At 44.9% G+C, this 19,779-nt stretch overlaps 2 protein-coding genes across 2 annotated transcripts; one reads left to right on the top strand and one right to left on the bottom strand.

The window, feature by feature from the left end:
• Positions 1 to 1,058: 1,058 nt before the first annotated feature.
• Positions 1,059 to 12,075, bottom strand: def6c (DEF6 guanine nucleotide exchange factor c). Its single transcript, XM_018747597.2, has 12 exons — positions 11,889 to 12,075; positions 9,143 to 9,283; positions 8,073 to 8,255; positions 6,404 to 6,631; positions 5,922 to 6,068; positions 5,597 to 5,705; positions 5,181 to 5,332; positions 4,873 to 4,980; positions 4,619 to 4,785; positions 4,300 to 4,483; positions 2,016 to 2,106; positions 1,059 to 1,437 (listed from the first exon to the last, which is right to left on the bottom strand). The coding sequence occupies exons 1-12, from the start codon at positions 11,982 to 11,984 to the stop codon at positions 1,208 to 1,210; spliced, it is 1,836 nt and encodes a 611-aa protein (XP_018603113.1). The 5' UTR covers positions 11,985 to 12,075; the 3' UTR covers positions 1,059 to 1,207.
• Positions 12,076 to 16,044: 3,969 nt separating this feature from the next.
• On the top strand, positions 16,045 to 18,637 carry LOC108931387 (trypsin-like). Its single transcript, XM_018747138.2, has 5 exons — positions 16,045 to 16,087; positions 16,835 to 17,015; positions 17,401 to 17,645; positions 17,814 to 17,938; positions 18,458 to 18,637. Exons 1-5 carry the CDS (start codon positions 16,051 to 16,053, stop codon positions 18,602 to 18,604), a joined length of 735 nt encoding a protein of 244 aa, XP_018602654.1. The 5' UTR covers positions 16,045 to 16,050; the 3' UTR covers positions 18,605 to 18,637.
• Positions 18,638 to 19,779: the final 1,142 nt, after the last annotated feature.

Here is a 19,779-nt window from a genome sequence, read left to right as displayed (position 1 = left end):
TTCCAGGTGGGCCTGGAGTTGGCGGGGGTGAGCAAGCTTGTGGGTGGTACTGTCATGGCAAAGGGGTGATTTGATAGCTTCTCCACTGTTTGCAGTTGCATCACCTTAATGGAATGAGGACCAGCTGCTCCCACTTTCAATGAACTCAGCAGAGACATTTAAGCAGGTGGGCAGAGACTTCAGGAATGTTTGAGGAGAGTTGGTGGAACCTGCTATTTGGTGCCTCAGTAATGCCTATGGGGCTGCTTCTGTCACACACCAAGCCACAACTCCCATGTATCTCATCTTGTTTCAGTGGCTTCCTGTAACTGCCTGTTTCAAGTTCAAGACTTTAGACATAGCCTACAAAGTAGTTAAAGAACCTGCACCATGCTAATTATAGGACCTGAACACTCCCTATACCCCAATAGGACTGTAGCACTATCCTTGGCTGCTTGGTGGTTCCATGCATGAGAGGCTCACAATCAAAAGTCTGTAGGTTGTTGGTTCTGGTTACAACATAGTGGAATGAGCTCCCTGTGCACCCCCAGAAATGCTGAATCTCTTCCAACCTTCAAAGGTCTCCCAATACATCTTTTAGACCCCACTTTGCTCCTGATCTCCAAGCTGCTTTATGAACATATCACAGCTGTTACAATCTTCTTTGTACTTTTTATCTAATCCAGTTCCATAGAGAGATGCTCATGCAATGTAAGAAGAAAAACAAATACTGGGAAAAATGATTGTGCTTCAGCAATTCAGTGTCTGCATCTAATCCCCTTCATCTGCTATAAAATATACTTTTGTTTGGACCTGTAAGATGCTATGGAGAAAAGCAGCCACTAAATGAATACATGTAAAAGTGACAAGGGGGGCGCAGTGGGTTGGACCGGGTCCTGCTCTCCGGTGGGTCTGGGGTGCCTTGTGACAGACTGGCATCCCGTCCTGGCTGTGTCTCCTCCCCCTCCAGCCTTACGCCCTGTGTTGCCGGGTTAGGCTCCGGCTCCCCGCGACCCCGTATGGGACAAGCGGTTCAGACAATGTGTGTGTGTGTGTGTGTGTGTGTGTGTATATATAAAAGTGACAAAGATTATAGTGTTTTTTGTTCTTCTGGAAATGAAGCCACACAATTTAAAAAAAATCGCCAACTGTCAAAACCATACATCACTTGTCTTAATGAGGCTGGAATGCCAAAAATGTGTTCTGTTTGCCACAATAAGCACTTATTCTAGTAATTTTGTCCATTGTCTTGGGTTTGTGTTCCATCCTCGTCCGATAGACCAGCAGCCTTTAGCTGCTCCGAAACTTCTTCCTCCTCCTCAACAGATGACTGACTACCAGGCTGATCTGACTCTTGACTGGTACCAGGATGCCATCTGGAGATGAACTCCTGGCTACTGAATGCAGTTTCTCCAGTACATTGGATCTTCTTCACTTGCCGCTGTTGCTGAAACCGCTCTGCAGTGAAAAGCAAGACATAAGTGAATGCCATTGATGCACAGATGTACATAGGACCCAATAGCAGTTCCTGAAGTTATTCACAACCTATTGTTCTTTTTAATTGATCCTTGTATTTACAGCTGGTAGCGTAGTGGTTAGAGCTACTGCTTTTGGACCCAAAGGTTACAGGTTTGATCCCCACCTCTGGCTGTAGTACCCTTGAGCAAGGTACTTACCCTGAATTGCTTCAGTAAAATTACCCAGCTGTATAAAGTGGTAAATGTCTGTAAGCAGGTAATATTTGTGACTTTAACATTGTAAGTCACTTTGGAGAAAAGCGTCAGGTAAATGAATAAATGTTGTAGTATAAATGCTACCATAGCTGGAACTGAATGAATATACATGTTCAAACTGAAAACTAAGAAGACTTTCATTTTGTTTTTTTACAGCCCTCTTAAATTTTCACTTATTAGATAGTGGTTGACCATTCTTTGTTGTAGGGATGACCTTTTGACAATCACCTGGAAGAGAAAAAGGTGTCTGTGTATATATTTGAATGTGTGCAAGTGTGTGAGGGGGTGAGAAAGAGGCTATACCTCCAGGATTGATGGGCCTCATGAGACGGTTCAGCTGCACGTTCCAGTGCTTCACATAGCTGGTGGCTGTCTGAAGCTTTTTCTGGGCCTCCTGCAGACATGGGGGCATGCTACTAGTTATCACCACAGGTGGGTAGTCAAACAATACTACAGTAAGAGTACTGGAACTTTCTTTAAAAAAAAAAAAACATGGATCAGGTCAAAAAACTGGTACTGAAATTACTTTGATTTTAATTAAGTTTTATTTTATAAACCACTAATAATGTTAATAGTATAGTTTTAACTCAAGCCTTCAATGAATTACACACACACACACATTTTCAGAACCGCTTGTCCCTTACGGGGTCACGGGGAACCGGAGCCTACCCGGCAACACAGGGCGTAAGGCCGGAGGGGGAAGGGGACACACCCAGGACGGGACGCCAGTCCGCCGCAAGGCACCCCAAGTGGGACTCGAACCCCAGACCCACCGGAGAGCAGGACTGCGGTCCAACCCACTGAGCCACCGCACCCCCCTTTCAATGAATTAAATCTGCAGAATTGAAATTAGATATTGTCAGACCGACACACACACACACACACACACACACACACACACACACACTTTCTGAACCGCTTGTCCCATACGGGGTCGCGGGGAACCGGAGCCTACCCGGCAACACAGGGCGTAAGGCCGGAGGGGGGAGGGGACACACCCAGGACGGGACGCCAGTCCGTCGCAAGGCACCCCAAGCGGGACTCGAATCCCAGACCTACTAGAGAGTAGGACCCGGTCCAACCCACTGCGCCACCGCACCCCCTTCTGACCGATATATTAAAAAAAAAAAAAAAAAAAAAAAAAAAACCCCACACACACACACAAAACACAAAGTAACACTAGCAAAATACATGGAAAAAGAAGCCATTGTGTTCAAATACTCCAAATTCAAAGAAAGGTAAAACAATGCAGCACTAGTCACATTTGAACTTCATTTACTCAATCAGTGTAGCTGTTCTGGTATACCTTCTGAAACTCTGTCCGCATTTAATCAGGGTCTGAAAACTCACTTCTTCCAGACTCACTTCACCCCTGATTTCTCAAGCTCAGGTTTCATGTAAATGTTCATGCACCATAACTTTATGATCACGCCCAGACAAGCCTTTACACAGCCGCTACTCCTGCATTGTATGTAAATGTTTGCGTACCAAAAAAAAAAAAACAAACAAAATTTTTGTAGGAAGGTGATCAGGAATCGTCTATTCTGAGTTTTATGCACCTACTTGTGTGATGAACAATCAGTGCATAAAGTGGAAACAAACAAACTTTACTTAAGAATCACACATCTGCAACTATGTCTCTTTCTCCTAATGTAATGTATAAATTGTATTTCTCTGAGATGTAAGTTGCTTTGGAAAAAAACATCTGCTAAATGAATAAATGTAAATGATGATTCATTTAGGTCATCAGGAATGAGATAATAGCATGCACTGACTTGAATATAGGGTATATAGCTAGTTTATTGCAGCCAGCTAAATGTTGCCTAATGTAACTAAGTGATACTGAATTCTGATGCTGACAGTGGAGTTCTGGTTAGCAAGCACACAGAGCTTGTGTCCTAGCTAGTGAATTGCTATCAAGGCAGCTACACTAAAGGAGAAGAGTAGCAACCTGCTGTAATTCTTTTAAATGTTAAATTTCTTTTAGAGTGGGTGGAGCGTTCATGTACGCTGACGTTCACAAGGACGACATCATGCGACGTGTAAGTGAATGTGTAGCACATTCTTCAAAAGTTACACTCACACACACACACACACACACACACACACATTTTCGGGAACCGCTTGTCCCATATGGGGTCACGGGGAACCGGAGCCTACCCAGCAACACAGGGCGTAAGGCCGGAGGGGGAGGGGACACACCCAGGACGGGACGCCAGTCCGCCGCAAGGCACCCCAAGCGGGACTCGAACCCCAGACCCACTAGAGAGCAGGACCAGGTCCAACCCACTGCGCCACCACGCCACCTCAAAAGTTACATTCAACATTAAATTAGATAGGTGGCAAATAAGTTCAGAATCAGTACTGAAACATTATAGGCAAGAATTTGCCGTAACACTACCCAGGGTACTTTCTTTTTTAGAAAATGGAAAAATACAAAATTTGCAAAAATGAAATAAAATTTAATCGCCATAGAAATCAGTGAATTGTGATTTCTGACCACAGTTTATGAGGAATGCTCGCGCACACACACACACACACACACACACACACACACACACACACACACACACACACTTCCTCTTACCTCCAAGTGCTGGTGACTCCTTTCCCTTGTCTCCCTCAAGGTCTGCAGTTCCTGGGAAGCCACATGAAGGGCAGATGACTCCAACACAATGTCTCCCTCTGGCTTGTTCTTTTGCAGAAGGGCCTCCTGCTCCTCCTGCAGCCTTTTGAGTTGCTTCACTTTCTCTTCTTCCTGCTGCAGCAGCCTTGCAGATGGACAGAAACACAGATAAACACAGATGAACACACACACACACACACACACACACACACACACACGTGGATGACTAAGAGGTTCTATCGAGATATGACAGACTGGTCTAGTGCTTATTGTTACTTACTGTTCTTGCTCTAGCCGTGCCTTCTCCTCCTCCACCCTGGCCTGGATCTCAGCTGTCAGTGCTGCCTCCAGCTTCTGTTGTATCATCTCCAACTCCTGGATCCTCTGGCGCTGCCGCTCAGCCTCCTTCTCTTTCAGGGTCAGCTCTTCTACCATGTTGTTTTTGGCCTGGGGTAATGAGATCCGTGAGGATCATTCATGCCACGACTGTGTAATGACACACAGCCACAGTCTGTGTATGCAATTGTGTCTCACCTTTTCAGCCTCCTCCAGCTGTCTCTCTAACTCTCTCTGCACCTCCTTCTGGTGCTCCTTCTCCTGCTCCTCTTGCTGTCGGCGCTGGGCCTCCAACTCCCTCTGATGCTGCAGAGCAGACAAAAGTACATGTTTCAGACCAAGCCATAACCACAGAAATTAAAGATTTTTAAAAGATCACTTAAAATTAAATGAAACATTCTGTTCTTCTACAAATATGACTATAATAACCTTGGAGGTGCTAAACAAAAATTAAGCTGGAACACAATGTCAGGGCCTCAGACATTTCCTTCCTTTTCTCCTCTCACCTGGATGATGCTCTCAATCTGCTGCTCCTGGGTGCTGCGTGGCCCCTCTTGGCTGTGGCAGCTTCTTCCCCTTTGCTCTCGTCTATGCAGCTTCAGGTCCTGGTGCAATGAGGTCTTCCCCTTGTCCTGGAGGCGCGTTGCGATCTGTATGGCTGTGAGGAACCACAAGATTGTTACCCACCGATACTCACATGACCACTCTCTCTTATCCTCCCTTCCCCATTATTAATAAATAACACACCCATTTTGTTTTCACACACAGGTGATGACAGTTCTCCACAGGATGCACCATTACTCTTATGCCAACTGTAGAATCACCCAACAAAACTGGCACATACTAATGACTGTGGTGCTTCTAAACTCAGCACTTCTCACAACACACACTCTTCCTGCCCTGGCTACAGCATCTCCCTCACCTTGGATCCACTCCACCCTCTGTTTCTGGTCCGAGGCACTGATCTCATATGTTCTGGTGGGCGTCTTCACGCAGAATAGACAGCGTCTCCCCTCCTTCTCAGGGAGGTTCTGCAAGGCAGGAGAACCACTAGTATACACTAACACTCCAACTAACGTGTTCTTAACAAATGGGTAACATAGGATCAGTTACTACACAATACCCTCTTACCACAGACTTGTACTATTATTACGCAACTGTAAAGTAGGTTGAGTCAAGGACGCTGCTGATTTAATCACTGGCATATTCTGCCCACAGATCTAAACTGATCTGAACTGCAGCCCTACCTCCACCACACAGTTTTTATCCAGGGGGATATCTCCCTTCTTCTCCTTGAGGTCCTCACTGACATAGTAGGAGATGTTGGAGGGCTTCAGAACAAACCAGCGCTCAGTCCAGTTTCTGCGCACATGCCCCTTTTTCCACATGTAACCCTGCAGAAAAAGAAAGAAAGAAGGCTTGTCATCTCATGCACCCTTACTTTGTGTCAGCAATCACCAAAGGTGTTGTGACTTGGCAATTACAATAATCACCATATTATTGTGTTCCTGCTTCCACACGTCACTGTTCATGAATTTGTCATCTTATCAGTAGCTCAAGACAAGGAGTTAGAACCCAACTACTGCACCACTGGGGTAAACTACTGTAAAGACACAGCTTTACAAAAGGGTACAGTGTGAGCTACAAAGGATTAAAAGGAAAAACTCTGATTTCACATTTTTAAGTCTAACTGGGGCCTTTGCATTCGTTGGGAATATCAGAGATTCACCTTTTTGAGGACATTGTGGTACATCTCTTGGAAGACCTCGTTCAAAGCCAGGCTGAATGCATAAACGTTGGTGATTCGTAGCAGCCTGCCTGTGCTCACGAGCTCCAGGAACAGCCAGAAGGACAGACCCTGCTTGTAAGAGGGATTCTGTGAGATGAGGTCCTCCAGCAACTTCCCATCCCACTCCTGGTTCATGGCTGTGGAGATCTTCTTCATTAGGTACTCCACCTGTGAAGTGCAGGTGTATGATGAAGAGAGAGTGCACAATGACGGAGGGAGGGGGGCGTGGTGGTGCAGTGGGCTTGGTTGGGTCCTGCTCTCTGGTGGGTCTGCAGTTCGAGTCCTACTTGGGGTGCCTTGTGACAGACTGGTATCCTGTCCTGGGTGTCCCCCCCCCCAAGCCCCACACCTTGTGTTGCCGGGTTAGGCTCTGGTTCACCACGACCCTGCTCAGGGCAAGCGGCTTCAGACAGTATGTGCGTGTGTGTGAGTTGGATGGATAAAATCTGAGAAATGTGAATCCTTACAGACCTTGTACATCTTGGACTTGGTACTTTCAGCAATAAAAGGTATACAATTTTAAAATTTGCAAATCAGTTTAGAAAAAAAAAAACAGAATTAGTTATCACTAAAAATATTTTTCGGTAAATATTTCTCAAAAGGCCACAATGAGTGAAAGTCTGAAGATGAATCTTGGTACCCAGAATATACTGTCTCCATGGCAACCTCAAAGATGAGCAGACAAAGAGTGTAAATAGGAATCAACAGGAAGCCATGGCTACCACACAGGACACAAGCCAGAGTGTTACTTCTGTCTTTTTTGACGATAAGGTGATCAGCTACTATTATTATTATTACAATGTCTCTAGTTATGTGGTTAATGATAATGCATTAATTTTTTTACAGATCCTTACTACTGCAGTAGGGCCTGATACGTGCATTTGCCAAGAGCAGTGAGATTCACACCACTGACATGCCAAACAAGGTTGGAGGCCCACACCACTAATATACTGTGGCGAATTTTTAACAAGAGGCCGACCAAGATTAAAGTCATGCCTCTAACCACACTTTTGTGCGAAGACTGATGCACCACTTTGTCCTCCAAATGTAAATACTTAGTTACATCTACATTTATTCACTTAGCAGATGCTTTTCTCCAAAGCGACTTACAATGGATACTATGTAGTGTTACTAGCCCACACACCTTATTCACCAAGGTGATTTACACTACTAGATAACACTACTTAGAATGGGTCACTCATCCATACATCAGCGAAACACACTCTGTGTCACTCACACACTATGGGGAAACCTGAACAGCATGTCTTTGGACTGTGGGAGGAAACCGGAGCACCCAGAGGAAACCCACACAGACACGAGGAGAACATGCAAACTCCACATAGACTGAGCAGGATTGAACCCATGTCCTCTCGCACCACCCAGGCACTGTAAGGCCAGCGTGCCGCGTAGTTACACATTTACTTCATTGCTTAAATCTGAATTAGTCATCGTACCTGGCAAAGTCCAGGATGTATGCAAAAACGTTCACCCATTCTGGTTCACCCATTTGTTCACTCGGGTGTGAAACGTGTAAACATCCCTCTTTTCCACCCCCACCCGTATTGCTTGTAACCAGCAGAGCCTCAGCCAGTCACTCCGCCTCTCTCACCTCGGCCGGGATCATAACAAGGGGGTAGCGATCTTCTGACAGCAGATTGAAGAGACAGAAGAGCCTGAAGCCATCTTGCCATGAGCACACACTCTCCTTGGTCCCTTCCTTGAAGTTCTTCTTCGCTGTCATCATCCAGCACAGGCTGTCAAATTTCTCTTTGTCAAAAGTGCCCTCTTTAGCCTGCACAAAACACACCACCATACGGACTTCATCTGCAAGATCATGGCACACATGTGCCAGCCACGATCACGGTGTGTGTCTGGTTTGGGATAAACGCATGTCTTCTACCTTTGATGAGTGTGTGCATCCCGCCCATATATAGGCACGAGTAAGAAGTTGCGGTGTAATTTTGGGATAACAGTACTGTGGCATTTTTAACCAAATCCAGAAGCAGCACATTCTGATTTCAGATTCCATGAGCACTGCTCCAGACCGCTTTCTTTTCTGTACCGTTTACACGAATTCACTTAGCAGACGCTTTTCTACAAAGCAATGTAGATCTCACAGAAAATACAGTGTGTGCATTACATTAGCAGAGAGACTTAGATGCAGATGCGTGATTCTAAAGTACAGTTAGTTACTTTCCACCATAAGAACCAACGTACATCACAAGTAACTGCATAAAACTTTATAATACTGACGATTCCTAATCACATTCCTGAATATATATGTTTAATAAACTGTAGCTGCACAAAAGTACATTTGTTGTTCAACAGTTACAATCAAAGTCATTGAGCATAAACATTTAAACATTAACATGCACTTAAGAAATCTTGGGGGAACTGTCATCTTTCATCCCAAAATACATACAAATTTTTACACAAATGGGACCTCTCAAAGACTACAGAACAAACTAAAGAACATATCACAAGGGAAAGTGAAACCGCTTTGAAACAGTTGCCTAAAACTAACTACTGATGCAGACCATGAACAAGGTTTCAGAAAAAGTGACAGCAACCTTTAGAGGTCTTAGCTGTAACCCACTGTTAGATTCCGCTACTGCGGTGACAGGCTTGAGCTTAAAAATTAAGTGTAAGGCTACAGCTTGCAAGGGCTAAAAAAAGTACCTTGGCCAGGATGTAGTTGTTGAGGTAGGGCATGTAGCCTTGGTTGGACACGGGCCCTTCGTCATCGTCCCGGAAGTGCTCCTCCAGCGCAACGGGGTCATGTGGGATGTTCAAGGCTGTGTACAGGTTGTGCGAAAGAACCTAGACAAAGTCCGCAGAGATGATGTTACAGATGGACACTTCACCACATGGGGACTCATGGCTACAATCAGTATGGAGATTAAAAGCAGTCAGTCCTTCCTACATTTATTCATTTAGCTGACACTTTTCTCCAAAATAACTTTATACAGCAGGGTAACGTATTGCAGGAATTTAGGGTATGTACCTTTCTCAAGGCTACTAGAGCAGGAGGTGCGACTGAAACCCGAAAACTCAGAGGCCGGATGAGTCAGCGTAACCACTACGCCATGTGCCGCCGCTGTATAACATGTCAAGCTACAAAACAATCGCCATGGCTACAAGATAAACAACAAACAGCCTTCACTGCAGATGGTATCCATGTTTTCTGCAGATTACAAATGAAATCAAAGGCTTTATTTTGCTCAAACGGACAAACCCACATAAGCAACATACGCAGAATGAATGTCTTCTAAATTTCACATCCAGAATTATCTCACTATAACCAAAACACAGCGACATTGTCAACCATTTTCACTTTCATTACAAAGCAAAAAAATGCAAAGAGTTTGGCACGATTGTCCTTATCCTGGAAGAGGAATTCAATGAACAGTTGAAGGTTTGCAGAACACTGAACACACCATGAATGTCTTCCTATGAAAACAGTGAACACGGCCATACAGGTGTATATAGTCAACTGCTTAACTGTAATCAGTTAAGTCAACATATGAATAACTAATATAGAACTAATGGTGTTGGGGCTGAATTTTATTCAGAATCTTTGTCGGTTTATGACTTGACTCGGATAAAGACTTCGGTCTGTGGAAAGTTCACGCTAACTTCAGAACTTGAGTAGGCAACTTCTCCCACGTGCTTGTGTCAAAGGAAAGGCCCTTTAGGACCCTTCCAATTAAAGCACTTCAGCGCTTTGTTCCTTAACCGATTCATTAACTGGAAGTGTAGAATTTCAGCAAATCGGGATAATTTTGTGGAGAAACAGAAGTTCAACACTTTGCTCAAAGGTTGTAAAACAGGCTCTGATCTGGAGCAAAACTCAGTTTGTGTTTACACATCGTTGAGCTCTACTGTTCCTGCTGACCGCATTATAACACACACACACACACACACACACTGTCTGAAACCTCTTGTCTCAAGCGGGGTCGCGATGAAACGAAGTCTAACACAGGGCATAAGGCTGGAGGGGGAGGGGACACACCCAGGACGGGACACCAGTCCATCACAGGGCACCCCAAGCAGGACTCGAACCCCAGACCCACTGGAGAGCAGGACCCGATCAAACCCGCCGCGCCCCCCCATACCGCATTATAAATGTGAATGATACGAAGCAATGGAAAGTTAAGGAATCAAGATGTTGTGCCTCCAACTGCCTGAAACCTAAACCTATTTAGATACCTCAGATTAAACAAGAGGGGCTTAAACAGGGGTCAACAAACACCAAGTGCACCGGAGACAAGACAAGCCTCCTTGGTAAACGAGTTGCGTGGACATACTTGGCTACCCCCGTGGGTGAAGAGGAGATGTGAAGGGCAATGAGATGACCGTGAAGCGATGAAACACTGAAATGTGCTTCCTATTGCAAACAAATTTATTGTTGCTCTGCGGAGCAAGTCTGGACAGAGAAGGGCCCTCAGCGATCTCTCAACCCAAGGCTGACGAGTCGGGACAAGAAGGAGCGTCGTTTAGGAAAGCAGAGGAGTGAGAGCGCATGAAGGCATGCAAATAATGGTGAGCTGTCTGAGGAAAATATTTCTCATTTTTTACTTTGTGTCAGTGAGCCACAGGTGTGGGAAATAGAGCAGGATGAAGTTTCCTGGAATGGGCACATGGTTTACATGTGTGTGTTCAACTACATTCCACAGAGATCTTTCTCATACAAACATTGTTTAACACACATATTTCAACATACACTGTTCTTTAATACCTCTCTATACTTCATAAGTGCGCAGACAATATACACAAGGGTTTGTGCCACAGTGTATATCGTTTGAATACACTGCGTATTTACATTTATTCATCCAGCAGACGCTTTTCTCCAAAGCGACTTCCAGTGGATACTATGTAGCGTTACCAGCCCACACACCTTATTCACTGTGGTGATTTACACTGCTAGATACACTACTTACATGGGTCACTCATCCATACAGCAGTGGAACACACTCTCTCTGTCACTCACACACTTTGGCGAACCTGAACAGCATGTCTTTGGACTGTGGTAGGAAACCAGAGCACCCAGAGGAAATCCCCACACAGACACGGGGAGAGCATGCAAGTTCCACACAGACTGAGCAAGATCGACCCCATGACATGTCATCTCGCACCACCCAGGTGCTGTGAGACAGCAGTGCGACTCGCTGTTTATGGTTACGGTTAGTACACTGTTAAGAGAAACCGATTATGAAAACATCCTTGGACAGTTAACATTCCAAACTGACACACAATGGAACAAGTGACAAACAAAGCACATGTCAGTCACGGTCATTTCATTTGCGTGAAGCCGGGCGACACGAAGAGAGAGGCGCAACAGAGGACTAAAACACGAGCGCGCGCGCGCAGTACGACTCGAGTCTGTCGAACACGACTTCCAGAAAAAGAGCGCTACTACTCTCACCTTCAGCTGCGACTTGGACACCTTGCCGCTGTGCTCCGCTTCCAGCGAGGTGAACGCGTACCAGATGGACTTGAGCAGCTCCGATTTGAGCTCCATCGCTCAGCCGCTATCACCTGGAAAGAAAAGAGTGGCGCGCGCGCGCACCGAGGGGTGGAGATCTTCTTCGGCGCTCCTCCGGCACGCGGAAAGCGCGAGCGCGGGACTGGTTCGACTGGCGCGTACCTGCCGCACGCTGCAGTTGGCTGAGTGCACATTTAACTGGCGCAAGAAGTACAGAGAAACAGGCATATATCATGAATTTATTAATCATTTTAGGCAAATATCATATACACTGTCCAACTTTGATAATAAAAAACCTATATTTTCCCTTTTTCTTAAGAATTTAAGCAGTACATAAACACTATTGAGGAGTGTAATAAGAAGGCCACTAGATTACTGTAATATTTTTAAGCCAGTGTTGATGTCTGGTTATTGGAGCGTTTTGTAATTTTTTTTGTATTTATTTTTTATTTATTGTTTTAGCCTTTGTTTATTTCTCCTGGTTTGATTGTTCTGGATTAATCCAGCATGTGCGGATTGGCAGAAATACCTCCTCCCCACTGACCCTCAACACTGGCACTGCACAGGGAAGCGTCCTGAGCTCAGTGCTGTACTCCTTATTCACACGATTGTGTGGCCAGTCACAGCTCCAACACCATCATAAAGTTTGCTGACGATACCACCATTGTGGGTCTGATCACCAACAACAATGAGATGGCCTACAGAGAGGAGGTGAGGCTCCTGGCAGAGTGGTGCCAGGACAACAATGTCTCTCAATGTCAGTAAGACTAAGGAGCTGGTGATTGACTTCAGGAAACAGGACACGACTCATGCACCCATCTACATAGAAGGCAACATTGTAGAGAGGGTCAACAGCTTCAAATTCCTAAGGGTCACCCTCTCTGCCAAACTCACCTGGACTGAGCACACAGCAACCACCATCAAAAAGGTCCATCAACGTCTCCACTTCCTCAGGTGTCTGAAGAAAGTCAGGATTTCCACTACAGTCCTCACTACTTTCTACAGGTGTGCTGTGGAGTCCATCCCCACAAGGTGTATTATATCCTGGTGTGACAGCTGCTCCATACAGGACAAGGCGGCCCTACAGAGGGTGATCAAAACAGCTCAGGAAATCGGCACACAGCTACCAGAAGTCCAGGACACTACACCACACACTGCCTCAGAATGACAATGCACATCATGAAAGATCACAGTCACTCCGCACGGGCACTTTTCTCTTTTCTGCCATCTGGAAAGCGGCTCACGTCTATTCAAACCCATGCTGCTAAGTACAGGAACAACTTTTACCCCACTGCTGTAAGAGTATACAACACTCAGCAATGTGCTACCTTTTGTAACCGGAGTTGGACTGCTCCATCCAAGCACATTGTCACTCTAATCATTCTCATGTTCTGAGTTCTCTGGCTGGCTACTGTTATTTATTGTTATTATTGTTACCGTTATTTATTGTTTATTAGCATTACTCATTGTCATTGTTTTGTGCAGTATTGTCTATTTTTTTTGTTCATAGTCTGTGGAAAAGCACTCAAAGAAGAATTTCATGGTACTTGTACACGATACTTGTACCTATGAAACTTAATTAATAATGTTCTTCTTGTAGTGTGAGTGTTTGAATTGTTTAACAAAAAAACCTTTAACTGGCAAACGACACAACGGCTGAACGCCTGGTGACAAACATGATGAAAAAAGTACCATCGAGGTCTTTTGACGTCACAATCCCGAGGGCTGAAAAAATAAAACAAGAGATAAAATCAAAAGAGAAAGAAATAATCGCGATGTGGAGGTTAACTTTGGTATCTGTGCAACAAACCCTGGGCAGTTTAACATAATCCGACATCACCATGGGAGTTATGTGTCAACGGGATACCAAGTCATGATCCCCATCGATTTCCCCTGTACACTATTGCTGTTCCTGGACCGGCAGCAGAGTGTGTAGTGGTTAATGTCACGTGGTCTGAACCCGTGTCCAGTGCGCTTGCGCAAAGTACTGGCGACTTGTCCCTGTGCAAAGTTGGGCTGCCCATTATAATTGTTTATAAAGTAGTTTTAAAGCATACATTATTACTTAATGTTGTGTCACACCCTTTAATCAACTTTGTTCCTAGTTATTATCGCAAGTCCTGCACTTCTTCTAGGAATTAATAGTCTGTAGACCTCTTTACCCTTAATGACACAACTCGTCTGTTTGTCTGAACTCCAGAATTTGACCTTTGATACTCTCTTTGCTCTTTTATGATAGCCTCACCCATTCAAATTCTAAGGGAGGCCAGATCTGACCGCACACACCACGCACATATACACAGTTTGCATAATCGCCGATCGCGTTAGTATTTGAAGCTGCGCAATATTATCTTATATAGTATATATTTTTTGTGTTGGGATTCTGAGCGTGGAAAATATGTGTCGGCAACTTAAAAACTATAAAATGAGTAAAACGTCAAGAAAAATCAGCGCGTGGTGTTCAAAACAGAACAATAAAAAAAAAATGCTAGCAATACGTTTCCATTTCACGGGGGAACGCCTGGAAGATACGGACGGCGTCATCGTGCCCGCCTGCATTTACAGTGGAAGCGCCACCTGCTGGTGAAGCTGCGCTAAAGCCGCAGCTGAAATCGCGCTTCTGGCTGCGAGACAGATGGACACATATCGTAGAGGAGGAACAAGTGAATGAAGCAGGGACATCCACGATTTCTCACAGAAGCATCAAAAAGTTGTTTGTGTATGTTGCGCGCACCTCCAAATAGCGAAAATATCTGGTTCCGCTCAGATTTCAGGCTGGATGGCTTGCTTTGCTGCTCTCGGCCGCCACTAAGGATACAGTCGCAGCTGCTGCGTTTGCGCCACTTGGCCGGAGGGGGGCAGGCGAACACAGACATGATGATGCCATCGAACTCATCAGATGAATTTCTGTCCAAATGTCATCCTTAACGGTAAAGGCAGTGAGATCTGCTGAAAACAGGCCACTCTGTGGCTCACGGGTACCACTGTGACACCCTGTGACCCTGGTAAAAAGTCTTGGGGGGGTTCTCAGGTAAGGCCGTTTCACAGCCATTTAACACTGTGAGACCCCCTGCGTAGTTGTGGAAAACTAAATTTTTAATGGATGTATGAGAATAAATATTTTTTTCCCCTTAGGCACTCTGGCTTGACTAGTTTTGATATTGGAGGGGGGCGTGGTGGTGCAGCATGTTTGAACGGGTCCTGCTCTCTGGCGGGTCTGGGGTTCAAGTCCTCCTTGGGGTGCCCTGCAATGGACCGGCGTCCCGCCCTGGGTGTGTTCCCCCCCAACCCCACCCCCTGTGTTGCCGGGTTAGGCTCTGGCTTGCCCCGACCCCGCTTGGGACAAGCGGTTTCAGGCATTCTGTGTGTGTATAATTGGAGGACCATGTGCCCTTACTGTAGTAAACAGTGTCTCCATCCCTGCAAAGCATCACCTGCTCTTCAGCTGCCTGCCTGCTGGTGCTAAACTGTCCAGTGTACTCAGCCAGCCTTCAAACTCGGAGGAGCAGCCAGGAAAGGTGTGGAAAAGTGTTTATTTTAATTTTTTTTGACTTTTTAAAACTTTTTTCTTTTTACTTAGCTGCACCGCATTACTTTAATGTGCAGCTTCAGCTGTTATAAATATATGACATTTTTCAGTTCCAGGGTTAAATGGATCCTGCTGGGGTGAGGGACCTGACCAGCAATTGTTTCAGGTTGGCTTTTGTTGTTTTCATGAAAATGAATTATGTTCCTGCAGAAAAGCTGTACATTTTGCATATGGTGTGAGTGAGAAGTGTGAGCACGCTTGCTAGAAATGAGTTCAGTTCACCAGTTTCAGGTGGAAACGAGCAGACGTGTCCCCAGGCCTTTAGGACACCCATGGGTTCATTTGCCTTCGCTCTTTGGTTCCGCTTGTCCCACACAACTCCTGTCCAGGGTTCTTACATGTATTTGAACATTTGACTGATACTGTCAATGTTTCTACTGTGCAAAAGAAACTTGAGGTGAACGACTTTGCATAAAAAATGAAAATGTTCATCAGCAGTTAAGGAAAGGGAGATAAAGCTCCTTTATAATTCTCTCTGCTCCTTGTTCAGAAGGTCATACAGAGAAGGCCACCATGAGAGCTCTCATCCTCCTTTTCTTTGTGCTGACAGGTGAGCTACTTGCACATTTCTAATTATTGTTACAACATTCTGTATTTTGCTATCATTTACATTTATTTATTTAGCAGACACTTTTCTCCGAAGTGACTTCCAACAAACTCTATGTAGTGATATAAACCCACACACCTTATTCACCAAGGTGATTTACACTACTAGATACACTCCTTACAATGGGTCACTCATTCATACATCAGTGGAACACACTCTCTGTCACTCACTCACACACTACTGTGTGGGTGATCCTGAACAGCATATCTTTGGGGGGTGGGAGGAAACCAGAGCACCCACAGGAAACCCACACAGACACCTGAAGGAACATGCAAACTCCACACAGACTGAGCAGGGATCAAACCCATGACCTCTTGCACCACCCAGGCGCTGTGAGACAGCAGCGTTACTCGCTGTGCTGTTTATGGTTAAACAGTTATATGGTTTGTACTACAGTGTTAAGAGAAACTGATTATGAAATCATCCTTGGAACAGTTAACATTCCAAACTGCCACAGAATAGAACAAGTGACAAACAAAGCACATGATCATTTCACTTGCGTGAAGCCGGGCGACACAAAGAGAGAGGCGCAACACAGAGGACTAAAAACACACACACATACACATATACACACACACACACACACACGCACATATACACACACTCTGTCTCCGTGCCAACAAGTGCCAAATGACACGAAGAGCACAATTCAGGGTGTGATGTAAGCTCTCTCCCCCCAAATTCTCTTAGATGCCAGACTTGTGGAAATTGAGAAACGGTTGATTGGAGGGTATGACTGTCAAAGGCCCTACCACGTGGATATTTTTTTTTTTTTTGACGCAACTGGAGTTACTGGGTTTAACTGTGGTGGCTCGTTCATTAGCGATCAGTGGATTCTCACCGCTCGTCACTGCAAAGAACAAAACTCACCGTAAGTTCTCCCTGATTCATTTAGAACAGCACTGCTCAAAAATGGCATATTTGCGTCTTGTCATTATTTGCTATGTATCACGACGAAAGCGTGATGTGTGACAAGAGCAAACTGTGAAAGTAAGGACGCGGTACTGTATGTCTGCATAACTGCTGAACATTTGAAGAAAAACTCTTTCAACAAAGGACATGTGCAGACATTCGGATTTCGGATTTTGAGGGGCTTCATTTGTCTAAACAGGCACCATAATTAGTGCCAAAGCCAAACTAAGTACGCAATGTGTGTATATAATAATAGTATTTAATTTTTGATATTTATGTATGAAGATGCTATATAAAATGCAACTGTGATGGCATATATTAATAAATGTATCTCCTCATTTTAGGAGAGTAACACTAAGATGGGTTGTTGGCCCAAAAATGGAGAAAATCGAGCACACTTTTGATGTAACTCCAGGCCTTTTATATGAAAACCAAAATCATGACATCATGCTAATCAAGCTACCAAACTCTGCTGGCAATATTCAAATCCTTGGCCTTCCCGATGAACACTGTGTGACGCCAGTGAATGGAAGAGTGATGGAGGTTGCTGGCAGAGGTGCCGTAAATGTTTTACAAGCTGGAACAGAAGGTGAGGACATTAGCACAGTATCTAGAGAAAATAATGAAATATTTACATTTACAGTTACATTTATTATTTAAATATATATATTAAAAAATAAATAATAATAAACACTTGAGTTTTTTTCATGTAATATTTTACACTGCTGTGATGTATACTTCTCTGTGTAACTTCTAGGACACAGGTATAAAAAACATCTGCAGTGTCTTGAATTAGAAGTCTCAGACTGCCCTTCAGTTTACGATCAGTTTAAACCACAACGTTTTTTCTGTGCTGGAGGCAAAGATAAGGACGGCTGCACGGTAAGTTCACACAGTGGTCTCTCTAGACTTTAACGGGAGCCAAGACTGAATAAAAAGAACACCTTGACTTGTATTTCTGACATTTGAAAATACCTTGGGTAAAGGCATCATTCGCTAAACGCCTTAAGAATTTGATTAAATTATTAATTCATTCATGACATCAAATTGCAGGTTAAAACTAATTCGAACGAATATCGCAACTCGACACATAAGTTACAGAATATATTTTTTGTCCTATTTGTATAATTTAATAAAAGTAAATAACTGGGATCAAACTACAAATGAGCTTCACTTTACAGTCACATGTTTATTAGCTGAAATGACTCCCTAAGACCTGAACATGAGTTTATTGAAAATTACTTAGTGAATTCCCTACTGATGCTTATTGGACCTGTAACTGCAGGAAGGACGTTTGGTCGATGTGGATTGTGATCCAGTGTTCGGACCGGTGTGTTGTACTCTAACCAACTCTCTCACTCCGATTGCTCTTATATGACCCTCAATGTCTTCTTGGCACAGGGTGACTCCGGTGGAGGGCTGGTCTATAACTACATGATATATGGTGTGCTCAGCACTGTTGGTCACTATAAATGTGAAGACCCCGTTCTTTTTATGGATGTGTGCTCCTACAGGACGTGGATTGTGAGCATCATAAATCAAAACTAAAATGATCATAAACAAACAAATAAATATTTTGGAAGAGCACAAGCCCAGTCTCAAAGTTTTTTCTCTCATGTGTTTCCTTAAGTCCGTAAACAGTGTTTGCAGCGATAACACTCAACACGCAGCACTGAGCAAGGGCCTCCGCATTGCCTGAACACTTAAGAACAAATGAACGTTAGCTGGCTATTTAGCCTAGTAGTTGCACTGCTATTGTTCCAGGTGTATTTCTGAACAGTTTTACGAAGTTTAATTTTCATGTATTTTACAGTTTTGCAAGGGGTGAAACACAGTGTCTGATACAGAGAAAAGTCACAGTAAATAAGTTCATTTTACACAAAAGAGTCCTGAATCGTGAGGGGGGCACGGTGGTGCAGTGGGTTGGACCGGGTCCTGCTCTCCGGTGGGTCCGTGGTTCGAGTCCCGCTTGGGGTGCCTTGCGACGGACTGGCGTCCTGTCCTGGGTGTGTCCCCTCCCCCTCCGGCCTTACGCCCTGTGTTGCCGGGTAGGCTCCGGTTCCCCCGCGACCCCGTATGGGACGAGCGGTTCTGAAAATGTGTGTGTGTGTGTGAGTCCTGAATCGTGAGGGGGGCACGGTGGTGCAGTGGGTTGGACCAAGTCCCACTTTCCAGTGGGTCTAGGGTTCAAGTCCTGCTTGGGGTGCCTTGCGACGGACTGGCGTCCCGTCCTGGGTGTGTCCCTTCCCCCTCTGGCCTTACGCTCTGTATTGGCGGGTTAGGCTCCGGTTCCCTGTGACCCCATATGGGAGAATCGGTTCAGAAAGTGTGTGTGTGTGTGAGTCCTGAATCGTTCCAACCACCTTAAACAGACTTGTATCAATAAATGTACACAAACACGCACAGTCTGAAGCTGCTTCTCCTATGCGGGGTTGGGGGGAGCCTAACCCTAGCTGGGCAACACAGGGTGCAGGGCTAGAGGGGGAGGGGACATGCCCAGGACAGGATGCCAGTCCATCACAAGGCACCCCAAGCGGGACTCGAACCCCAGACCCACCAGAGACCAGGCCCTGGACAAGCCCTCTGTGCCACCAAACCCTCCCCCCTCAGTAAACATAGAAACAAACAAATAGGGAGACAAAAATATAAATAAAATGTTTAGCGGCAAAAGTGAATTCCAGGTTGTTGTGGAAAGCATAACTAACTATTAACTTATGTTAACT

Source organism: Scleropages formosus, chromosome 2, assembly GCF_900964775.1.
Source record: "Scleropages formosus chromosome 2, fSclFor1.1, whole genome shotgun sequence".
Lineage (NCBI taxonomy): Eukaryota > Metazoa > Chordata > Actinopteri > Osteoglossiformes > Osteoglossidae > Scleropages > Scleropages formosus.
Note: the sequence above shows the minus strand (reverse complement) of the source record. Positions and strands in the feature narration are given on the sequence as shown.